We start from the raw sequence: 12,005 nt of genomic DNA, 5'->3' as shown, positions 1-12,005 counted from the left end.
CACCATGAATTTTTTTTTTTTTTTTTTTTTTTTTTTTTTTTTTGCGGTACGCGCGCGGGCCTCTCACTGTTGTGGCCTCTCCCATTGCGGAGCACAGGCTCCAGACGCGCAGGCTCAGTGGCCATGGCTCACAGACCCAGCCTCTCCGCGGCATGTGGGATCTTCCTGGACCGGGGCACGAACCCGTGTCCCCTGCATCGGCAGGCGGACTCTCAACCACTGCGCCACCAGGGAAGCCCTCACCATGAATTTTTAACAATGCATTTTCCATATATAGAAGTTATCCATTTAGTTCCTTATCATGCAATCATAGATTTTCTTAAAACTTGTACTAATCTTTTCAGAGTTACAGCAACCACTAAAACACGAATCAATACAAAATAATAAATGAAGGGAGGTACGTATCCCTTTATAAATCTCTGAGACAACATTCATGCAAACACTGCTTCTTACTTTGTTTCTTTCTATACGGTGGAGTAAATTCAAGTCTGTGGACTCTGATATCCCTCCGTGTATGACCAGGATTTCATTGTCAATGATTGTACCAATTGGGAGCCAGGTATAGATGTCTTCCAAGACTTGTAAGATTTTTTTCCCATGTAGCTGTAAGTAAGAGCTTGAGTAAGTTTGTTTTTCTGATAGTTCAAGTTTATTGAATAGTCCCAACATATGGACAAAACCCCACAGTTTTCATGCCACCCAAAGAAGGTCAGGATGGAATCACTAACCAACAAGCATGCATTAATCATGTCTTTTTAGTCTGTATTTTTGATACTTTGACATTTTGGCGCCTTGCTGACCCTTGAGAAGAGACTGCCCCTCCCAGGGCTAGTTAATTCCTAGGGATAGTAAAGGACTTGCCTTTTGTATGTAAATGAGGCTACGTTTCATATGCAAACCAAACTATCCAGAGCCTATCCTCCCAACTAGTCCTTTATGGAATTCTCACACCCAGGGTCACTCACTATTCTCAGCTCCAGTCACCCCAGGGCCAGATACCAGACAACCTTGGACAAGCCCTAAGCCCCAGAGCCTGCTAAAACTATTCAAACTAGCCAATCCTAAACCTGTTTACAATGTCTCACCCATTTCTTCCCAAGGAAACCACAATAAAGGCTTTTGTCCATGTCAAGGAAACCACAATAAAGGCTCTTGTACATGTTTGCCTGCATTCCCTCCGCCTCTGACTGACCCCCGGAGTGCTTCCCCATGTGGCCGGCGGGTGTGGTGTGCCATGCCTCCAGTTTCTAAGGAACTGTGAGTAAAAACCTTTTCCTTCATGACAGTCATTTCCATGTCTGCATGTTTTACCATACCTCAGTAGAGCAAATCCCAGGTACCTTTAAAACAATGGAATATGTTTGTATCTATGCTAGAACTTACACAGAAGTCACAATGAAAAAGCTTGTGTCTAGAAAGAAAAACAGGTCTTCACTATGGCCAGGGCTTCCTTTTGTGCTTTTATATTATTGGCATGAATTCTGACTAGTTCTCCCCTCACCCTTCTTGAAGCTTTTTTTTTTTTAACTTCTATGTATAAACAGCAAAGAAAATGCAAAAAAAAAAAGAGCCTTACCTTATATTTATGCAAAACTTCGTTTGTGAAGCCATACCTGAAAAAAGACAATGGGATTTCAACTCTTTCATTGAATGTTGAGAACTCCTATTTACATGAGTCAAGTCATGCAGAAAAGGGAGCCCTTGCCATCTCGCTACCACAAGTATCAAGAACTCAAGAATCTAGACTTTATTTGGAACGATTACTTATCCAAGACTTTGCTAGGCACGATGGGAAAGAACAAAAGCAGCAGATGACATTGTCCCTATCCTCAAGGAGCTTAGGGAAAAGAAGATAAATTTTCATGAAACAATTACAGGACAACTTAAGAAATACATGGTATGCACAGGTGTGTAAGTACTGTAAGTATTCAGAGATGTGTGCTGTGGCCACTGGGGAACAGTGTGTGGGAGAATGCTTTTCATTTAGATAGAATTTCTCAGACATCCTGTACCTTATAGTAAATGAATGATCGGGGGCAAAAAGACTGAATAAAGACAAAGAAAAGCCTAGAAGATAACAAGTTGGCTCTTTATACTCTCTGATAGAGTTCATGTAATGGTATTGAGGGTTTTAATAGAAAGTGTCAGGAATTTTAATGCCTGAATAGCAGTCACTAAGGGAGAATTAATGATGAAAATTTTTTCTCAATTACTTTCCTTGCCTTAGGATAATAATATATACCTTTAACACCTTTAACACAGTGAAGTCAGAGCACAGCATACTCACTCCAGGTTTCCATGCAAATCATATCATGTGAAGCTTCTACAGGGTAACGTTATGTTTTCCAAGATGAACTCAGCCCTGCCTACTCAACAGCACCTCAAATCAGCTTACCCCAAACTGAACTCATCCTTCTCCCTCACCCCAACTTTCTCCACTTATCATGTTCCTAATAACAGTGATCTTGCAAATTCAAGCTAGGAACCTGGAGGTCATCCCTAATTCTCTCTCCTTTCAAGTCCCCCATATCACGTTACCAAGCCTTAAATCATTGCCTAAACTTCCTCCTGAATATATCTACTGCTTTGGGTCTCCATCTTTACCACCCAAGTCTAAGTGAGACTCCATCATCTATCTCTTCAACTACTTCCTAATTGGCCTCCCCATATCAATTCTTGTCCCCCTCCAAACTAATCTTCCTGCTGCATTTTAAAACACAAATTGTATAATACTCTTCAATGATTTTCTCTTGTCCTCAGGAGAAAGCCCAAATTTCTTTGCAATCATTTCTTACGTCTCCAGCCCCATCAGGTACCATCCTGTCCTTCAGTCTTTGTTCCTCCCATCCTGAACTTCTTTCAAGTCTAAAAAGTCCTCTCTCAAGTTCTGCATAAGTTGTCTCCTCACTGTGGAACAGTTTCTCATCCCCCTGGCCACGGTCCTCTCTTGATCGCCTAATTCATCCTCCAGGTCTCAAGCTAATGCCATACTTCTACGGGAGAACCCTCCAATCACCCCTCAGACAGATTGGATCCCCCACTTTACAAACTCATCACACTTGAAAAACCTGCTCAACTCGTGTCTTCCCTGCTAGATGTAAACTCCAGTAGGGCAGGGGCCATGTCTCTTTCACTAACCATTGTAGGCACTAGATAAATACAATTGACTAGCTAAATAAATGGAAGGATAAATGGCATGCCCAAATAAACAGATTTAGCTATATTATATATAATGGGTCTCTGAAGGTAGCCTTGAGATTTTGGGATTTTTTTTTCTTCATAATCTGATCATTTGCTTCCATACTTGAGGATTAGAATTGAAACTGTATTCAGGCCAAGCGCCAAAACTGCCCCAAAGACAAAACTAATCAGCTGCTGAGCTTTGATCTAGGCACCCAAAAGCCCAGGACCGAAGCATGAAACATGCCATGCCTTCTACTTCCCTACAGCAAACTGGATTCTGTTTTTCATAAAACAAGAAACAAGAAAAACAAAAGAAGGAGAGGAAGAAAAAGAGGAAGGGAAAGGGGAAGGGGAAGAGGAGGAGGAGGAGGAAAGAAGAGGAGAACATTTGTCACTTACTGTGCCTTTCAGCAAAAATTGGTAAACCATTTAACCAATCTTTATTCCCCAAAACTCCAGTGAGTCAGATAGTTGAAACGCTATGTTACAGCTGTTCTCAAATATGTTTATGAACAACTATGCCAAAAGCAATCACCGTGTCATAAAAAATATACACATCAGTGAAAAGCACAGTACTAGTTTCTGAGACAACATGTGATGCAAGCCAAAAGAGTAGCAAGAGAATGAGTCCATCTAAACCTGCTCATACAACCTACCACACCTCCAAACCTGGCCTAACACGTCTACTCGGCACACAATTTGGCTTGTGAAGGCTGGGCATGGGAAGAAGAAAACATAATAGAAGGGCGAAGGAAGAACGGGAAGAAAAGATAGGAAGGGAACTTTAGAGCAATTTATACTCACTCACACAGCAGAAGATTGGGGGAGGTAAATCGCTGTAAGAATTGAGCTCTTTCTTGAGATTCTCCTCATCCCTGCTTCTCTACACTCACCTCTCACTCTCCGCTAGGAGCTAAACATGGCAGCATTTTCCAGAACAGGAAACAAAAGAGGAAATCCACAGGCCTAGGTTACCTCATATTCATCATAAAATCTTCATGGTTGCCTCTGTTCAGGTGCAGGTCACTGGGGTAGACCAGAAAACTCACAAACAGGATCATTAGGATCTCCATGGAATTTTTTCCTCGATCCACAAAATCACCATTAAAAACATATGGGTTGCTCACTGAGGGGAGACCATTCTGTGGAAGGAAGAAGGAGAAAAACAAGCAGTTAAAAGAATGTACTTTTAAAAGTAACACTTAGTACTTAATGTCCATGTGGATATGGAGAAAAGAGGCTGAGTCAGTTCTGGGAAAAATCTGCTCACTCACTCAAGCCAGTTTCACTTTCCAGGGCAGGCATCTCCTGCAAGGGACCTTGGAAGTGAAGGATTAGCTTGGGACAGGAAGACTCCAGGGGGATGGGGATTGCTCATTTTACTCACCACCACCTACTATGAGTTTTCTCTGAAAGAACCTGATATTTGTCCTATTAAAAATGGTTATTCTTGGGCTTCCCTGGGGGTGCGGTGGTAAAAACCCCCCCTGCCAATGCAGGGGACACGGGTTCGATCACTGGTCTGGGAAGATCCCACATGCCGTGGAGCAACTAAGCCCGTGTGCCACAACTACTGAGCCTGCGTTCTACAGCCCGTGAGCCACAACTACTGAGCCTGCGTGCCACAACTACTGAAGCCCACACACCTAGAGCCTGTGCTCTGCAGCAAGAGAAGCCATGGCAATGAGAAGCCCGCGCACCACAACAAAGAGTAGCCCCCGCTCGCCGCAACTAGAGAAAGCCCACGTGCACCAACGAAGACCCAACACAGCCATAAATAAATAAATAAAATTCATTAATTTAAAAAAACAAACAAAAATTAAATAGATAAAATAAAATAAAATAAAAATGGTTACTCTCATCTCTTCCTTAGGTAGAAGAGGGAAACTTCTACCCAAGGAAGAACACTAAACTAAGAGCCAAATGTCGTTCATTCTAAGGGACCCTTATTTAACTTCTCTGGGCTGTGATTCTCTCAATTTGAAAAAAGGGAATGACACTATATTCTCCACACACAGCCCCCCACCCCAGATCAAATGAGAGAACGGGTATGAAAGCACTCAGGAAAGTGTAAGGTACTGCCCAACTGTGAGCAGGGCTAACACACCATCAGTATACTCTGATACGATCACACCAGGTGTTACAGGCATGTGTTTTGACTTCTCACTGACCAGGGCCATATTTGTTGTTCAATATTTTGATTACCACTCCTGAGTATGAGATAATACTTTAAGATACAGTGTTAGCACAAAAAAGGACTGGGATCAGGACAAAGGTCTGGTCTTTATAGCAGCTATTCGCTCGTTTACTTCTGTACTACTAAACTCTAAGATAAAACACGTCATGCCTGGTAGGGAAATGGTTGAGTGCATTTCTACTGCATAGTAAGATAAATTCAAATGTTTAAAAAATACATTACAAAGAGAAAATTTTAAGTACTCATACATCCTAATATATGTCCTCCTTCAAAAAAGTTACCTTCAAGAAATAATGCACGTATTCTAGTTATATTAATCTTTCTCAAATGATTTTCAAATTCCTTTTTTGTTAGATTTCAAATTACATAAGAAAATCTTATTACTTTATACTCACTACCTAGTATTTATATACATTTAAAAATTTTCATATCAATATGATAGAAATAGTTGAAAAAATATAATACAAGTTGTAGCAAATAACTTGGGGATTCCAGAAATCATTATGCAATGAAACATGTCCTGAAGGCAACTGGAAACAAACAAGCAAGCAGTGGTGTAGTGTTCTGGGCCAGAAGACTTATTCTCTAATTCAGCTCCACTTTTACTCATGTGCCTGTCCTTGGGCAAGTTATTTGATCTTTATGAACTCTAGTTTCCTCATCTGTTAAATGAGAACGATAACTTCCATACTTATCACACAGGGCTACTTCGGAACACAAATGAGACTGTGTGTATAAAATTTCATGAAAACCATAAAGCACCATACAAATTAAAAGATTCGTTTTATTATGGCCTCCAAGTTATTTCTATTTTTAAGATCCCATTACTTTATATTTTCTTATACATTAACTCACATAACCTTATTCACACTGGGCTTAGATAGTGTGAGCCAGTTATAAAAATATAGGCTACTGGTCATCAAAACGTAAAGAAAAGGGGAATGATTCTGCATCTCTGATACACTTCCTTCCCTCAGCCTTCAGCTGGCTGGGATGAGTAAGCTGGAGAAGTCTGAGAGGTGCTGAAGGCTATAGGTTCTATTGGGATGTCCAAGACTGAAGGGGGCTCAAGGAGCAGCAGCAGAGAGCCATGGAAGAACTAGGTCTGAGAGGACATGTGGACTCCTTGATTAAGGAGAGACCCTGCCTCAGAGCATGTGTGTGGTCTTGCTTGGGAGAGAGGGATCTGGATCTTACCAGAAAAAGTATAGGAGAACTTCTTTTACATCTCTGAAGCTAAAAGAATTCTAATACTTGTATTTAGAGACACCTAGGAACATAGAGACTTCCTCTCACACTCTTGATGCAACAGTAGAAAGTGTTGTGCCTCCAACTATGGAGAGGCTTCACCTAGCTTAAGCAGAAAATTAAAAATGGAAATAACCTAGTACTTAAGGGGATCCAGTAACCAGAGAGAGGCAGACCAATCAGATCTGCCAAAGTGCGATCCCCTAATGAGACAAGACCGCTGGAGGAGACAGAGGACACTTTTTTTTTTTAAGAGTACCATGAAATAAAGAACAAAAAGTTAATAATTCTTGGCATGAAAAATATGCTATTCAAATTTAAAATAGCAATAGATTGGCGCTAACTAAAAGAAGGAATGGTTGAAAAATACATTACTGACCTGAAAGAGCAAGCAGATAAAAAATCTCTCACACAGAGCAAAAGGCAAAATGATGGAAATCATGAGGAATGAGTAAGAGATTAGAGTTCAGAGCCAAGAGAACTAATGTGCCAATAATAAGCATTCCAGAATCAGGAAAAAGGAACAGATGGAGAAGAGGCAATAATTACATAAATAAGAGAGGGAATTTTCTATGGTTAAAAAGAGACTTCAGCCTGAAGTTTGAAAGAGCTCATGATTTCTATGCTCAATGAACATGTATTGATTGCTTGTTATGTACTAGATACAGTTTTAGGGTGTTAGAAACACAGAAGTAAACAATACAAAGTCCCTGCATTCAAGCAGCTTGCATTTAGAGAATCTAACACCCACATGCCCCATAGAGGAAAATACTCAAGACAATATTCTAACCAAATAATAGCAGTAACAATAAAAAGTCCTTAAGCCAGGGAAAGACTAAGAGGAAAGAATACAGATGTGAACAATGAACCTTGCAATATATAATTAAATATAAATCAATAGCAATAATATGGAAATTGTGTTTAAGTACAAAGCAAGGATTCAAGAAATAGAAGAGACATACTATGAAGGAAATCTAATCATGGTCAAGAACTAAAAATATGGCATGAACAATTGCTAAGGATTTGTAGGAGAGGTGAAGGGAGAAAAGTAAAATTCTCTACAAATCTCATCTGAATGGTAGATGTACATGGAAAATGTGAAAACAAATACATTTGTCTTACTGGAGGAGAGAGAGGCTAATGGTGGAGGAATAAAGTTATAGCTATTTGAGAAGTATACATACATACATCATTTATTAGAAATGTCAGGAATGGGAAGACAATGACTAATGAATGGAAAAGCACAGTAAAAGTGCCAAAGAAAACAATAATTTAAAAAACTTCACCAAAACAGCAAAAAGAAAGGAAAAAAGGATGAAACAAAGAGAAATAAATAGTAAACAAAGTAGAATAGAAGGACATTTTTCAAAAATATGTGTTGTTATACTAAATGTGAGTGGGTTAAATTCTACCATTAACATACCAAGACTACCAGACTACATCAAAACACAAAACTCAGGTATGTATAGTTTGTGAGAAATACACATGAAAAAGATAAAGGGAGACTGAAAACAAGGTAAATACAACAAAGAAAAAGCAAAAATGCAAATATTAATATTAGATAGAGTGGAATTTTTAGTATTAAAAGTGCTAAACATGATGATAAAGCAACATTATATCATAATAACAGGCACTTTATAAAGAAGATACAATTCATAAATTTGTATTCAATAAACAAAAGAACAAGTTTTTGCTTTGTATATTTAGCTACTATAAATGCAAGAAGATTTTTTAAAAAATACAAACATAGTAAATCATTCAGATCAAATTATTGGTTTAAAATAATGTCCACAAATTATTTGACACTCCTTTTAAAAGGTGAAGCCTAATTTACCATTCCTTGATGTGGGCTGGACTTAGTGATTTGCTTTTAAGAAAAGAATAAGAAAAAGCAGAAGTGATGGTGTGCAACTTTGGAGACTAAGTCATAAAAGATACTGCAGCCTCCTATCTGATCTCTCTCTTGGAGCACTCACTCTGGGGAAAGCTAGCTGCTATGTCATGAGAACACTCAGGTACCCTGTGGAGAGGCCCATGTGGCTGTTTTGTCAACAGCCAGCAAGGAACTGAAATGCTGTGCCATGTGAGTCAGCAATCTTGGAAATGGGTCTGTCAACCCCAGTCAACCTTACAAATGAGTGCAGCCCTGGCCAATAGGCTTGATTGCTAGCTCATGAGAGACCTTAAGCCAGAACCACCCAGCTAAACTGCACTCAAACTTCTGAACCATAGAAACTGTGAGATACTAAATGTTTGCAGTTTTAAGCCACTAAGTACTGGGGTAATTTATTACACAGAAATATACAATATACATATTTAGAAAGATATAGATGGAAAAAACTGAATATACAGTTTACCCTTGAACTACAAGGGTCCACTTATATGCAGATATTTTTCAATAGTAAATACTGCAGTACTTGAGAACCTGCTGTATAGCACAGGGAACGCCACTTCGCTGTACAGTAGAAACTAACACAACACTGTAAAACAACTATACCCCAATAAAAAATAAATAAATAAATTTCATTATATAATAGGTTAAAAAAAAAAAAAACACTACAGTACTACATGGTCCATGGTTGGTTGAATCTGTGGACACAGAGGAACTGTGGATGAAGAGGGCCGACAATAAGTTATTCGTGGATTAACTCTTGCATTGTTCAAGGGTCAACTGTACAACTAATGAACTTAATAGATAGATATATGAAGAACTTTGCATCCTATGAATAGAGAATACAATTAATTTTTCATTTGTCCACAGAGGCTTCATGAGAATCAATCATATACTTGATTTCAAAGAAATCCTTAACAAATTCAAAATAAGAAACATTTCATAGAACACATTCTCATATCATAATCCAATAAAATCTGAAATAAATAAAAATATGATTCAAAAAATTCCAGCTTCTTGAATTAAGATCCTTGGAAATTAAAAATTATAGTCTTAATAACCATTGGATCAAAGAGGAAATCAATAGCAATATTATAAGTTCAACAGAAGGCTCAGTTAAAACTAAAATTAGAAAAGATGCATTGCCTTAGATGCCTTTATTATTAAAGAAGATGCACATGAAAGACTGTATTCATCTTAAGACATTAGAAAAATAAAAATAAAACCAATCAAATAAAGATAAAAGCTGAAATTAATGAAATGGAAAACAAAAAAATGAAAGCTATATAATCCAAAGGGTGATTCTTTGAAAGAACAAATGGATAAAATTGATGATAAAACTCATCATGAGCCTGATTGAGGATAAGTGAAAAAAGAGAATAAATGTAAGATTAAAGAATGGAAAAAAGACAAATATATACAGAAATAAATTTTAAAAATATATATATATATAGAGAGAGAGAGAGAGAGAGAGAGAGAGAGAGAGAGAGAGAGAGAGAGAGAGAGAGAGAGAGAGAGAGAGAGAGAGAGAGAGAGAGAGAGAGAGAGAGAGAGAGAGAGAGAGAGAGAGAGAGAGAGAGAGAGAGAGAGAGAGAGAGAGAGAGAGAGAGAGAGAGAGAGAGAGAGAGAGAGAGAGAGAGAGAGAGAGAGAGAGAGAGAGAGAGAGAGAGAGAGAGAGAACATAATATTGGCATCTGTGGCAATGTACTTTGACAATCTAGAGAAATGGAGGATTTTCTTGAAAATTAGAAGCTACCAAAACTGATTCAAAAGAAGTAGAAAACTTCAAAAGTGCATTGGTTGCATGTTGCTTTATAGCAGAGCTCTATCTCAATTTTCAAGAGCAAATAGTTTTAATGTTACTTAAACCAGTGATTCCCATCCTTGGCTGCACATCAGAATCACATGGAGACTCCTAGGTGTCCATCAGAATCTCTGGGAGTGGGACTCAGGTATCAGTAGTTTTTTTTTTCCCATTTCCTTGGGTGATTATAATGTATAGCCAAGTTTGAGAACAAGGGATTTAAGTTCCAAACCATAGAAAATGATGTAAATCTCTCCAATTTATTTCATAAGATCAATAAAACCTTAATATCAAAATTTGAGAAAAGCAACAGTCAAAATTTGAGAAAATATGTAAACATATTTTCCACTGGAATGACCAATTTTCTGGTAGTAGAACTCATCCCCAGTTAAACCAAACTTTATAGGTATTTCACCTCTACTATGAGCAATGAATACCGAATTTCTTTAGTCAAACCTAATTTTAAGCCCCTAATAGTAAGGGTCAACTAAGCCATCCACCTTACATGGCATGCTTGACACCCAATAAGTTTTAACCTTTTCAAAAAATCACACGTCTTCAAAAGATTGATTTGTGATAATGAAGCTCGTTCAACAGAAAATGTTACTGTCTGTGAAAGTGATTCTAAAAGGAGTCCTAAATATATACTGAACTTCTGTAAGTGTTGAGCCTCTGAAGGCAAAGGCAAGACATATTTGGATGTACAAGAACTGCATTGTTGAGCCAGGACTAGTTGTATTACTCTATATAGTCTGAGTTCAAATACGTTTTAGTCTTAGAATAATAAGAGAATTGGAAAACAGATAAAAAGAATAGCTAAGTCTCCTGGGACATGGGTCTCTAGGATATTTAGGCTTCTAGCTACGCTACTGAGATTTCTCTGGATTTTCTTCACAGAAGCAAACACTGCTGCTGAGGGAACCCATCCTTCACTCAGTTCCAGTAAACCAAACTCTCTGGCTTATTCTGCGGCTGATATATAACAAACCATCTATGACATGGTGATCAAGTTGACAAATATAGAAAACCTGGGGTAACTACAACTCTGAACAGCATTAGATGACCTTCAGGGGGAAAAGAATAGCAGATCACAATTAATTAACTTGAGTAGAGATAAGGAGACCTTTTTCCCACTGAAGTATTTTACATAAGACATCTAGAAGTTATCACAATTTTGGGGGGGCATTTTCCCGAGGCACATCAAACAATAACCTCTGGACCTCAACTCCACATTATTTTAATTTTTATTTCTTTTACAAACTCTATTTTAGAGATCTGTTCTGATTATAACACACTGCCTTAATCTCAAAAGGTAAAGAATTGACTACTGTGGCAGTGGGAAGCATATCAGCAATAGAGAAAAAAGAAAATATTTAATGACTTTCACAGCCGGAAAATTTGGGGCATAGGGCGTGGGGTGGAGGATGGTGGAGAAGAGAGAAAGAAAAGGAAAACAAGGCTGCGTGGCTTCCATGGACAGCATCAGTATGACACCCACAGGGGTGAGAGGTAATTAGCTTCTCTCTGTCCATGTGCAGCTCTTTCTCAACTGTAGGAGGTTTCCACACACAGCATCAATTTAACAAACTAACTTGCCAATACTTGGTCTAAAATTTCAAGCTTTCTCGTCAATGAGGAAAAGGATCTGAACGAAGTATTCCAAATTGGTCACTCTTAAGCAA

The 12,005-nt window shown here is 38.4% G+C and overlaps 1 protein-coding gene across 1 annotated transcript in view; it reads right to left on the bottom strand.

Moving 5' to 3' along the window:
* PPEF1 (protein phosphatase with EF-hand domain 1) overlaps positions 1 to 12,005 on the bottom strand; it is a 109,815-nt gene that overhangs the window by 32,286 nt on the left and 65,524 nt on the right. The window contains exons 8-10 of the mRNA XM_024739360.1: positions 4,159 to 4,325; positions 1,577 to 1,613; positions 454 to 603 (exon numbers count right to left, since the gene is read on the bottom strand). Coding sequence (XP_024595128.1) covers positions 454 to 603; positions 1,577 to 1,613; positions 4,159 to 4,325 — 354 coding nt within the window. The remainder of the gene's footprint in view (positions 1 to 453; positions 604 to 1,576; positions 1,614 to 4,158; positions 4,326 to 12,005) is intronic.

The sequence above is a fragment of the Neophocaena asiaeorientalis genome, unplaced genomic scaffold (assembly GCF_003031525.2).
Source record: "Neophocaena asiaeorientalis asiaeorientalis breed wild unplaced genomic scaffold, Neophocaena_asiaeorientalis_V1.1 scaffold771, whole genome shotgun sequence".
Classification (NCBI taxonomy): domain Eukaryota; kingdom Metazoa; phylum Chordata; class Mammalia; order Artiodactyla; family Phocoenidae; genus Neophocaena; species Neophocaena asiaeorientalis.
This window is presented reverse-complemented; position numbering and strand designations above follow the sequence as displayed.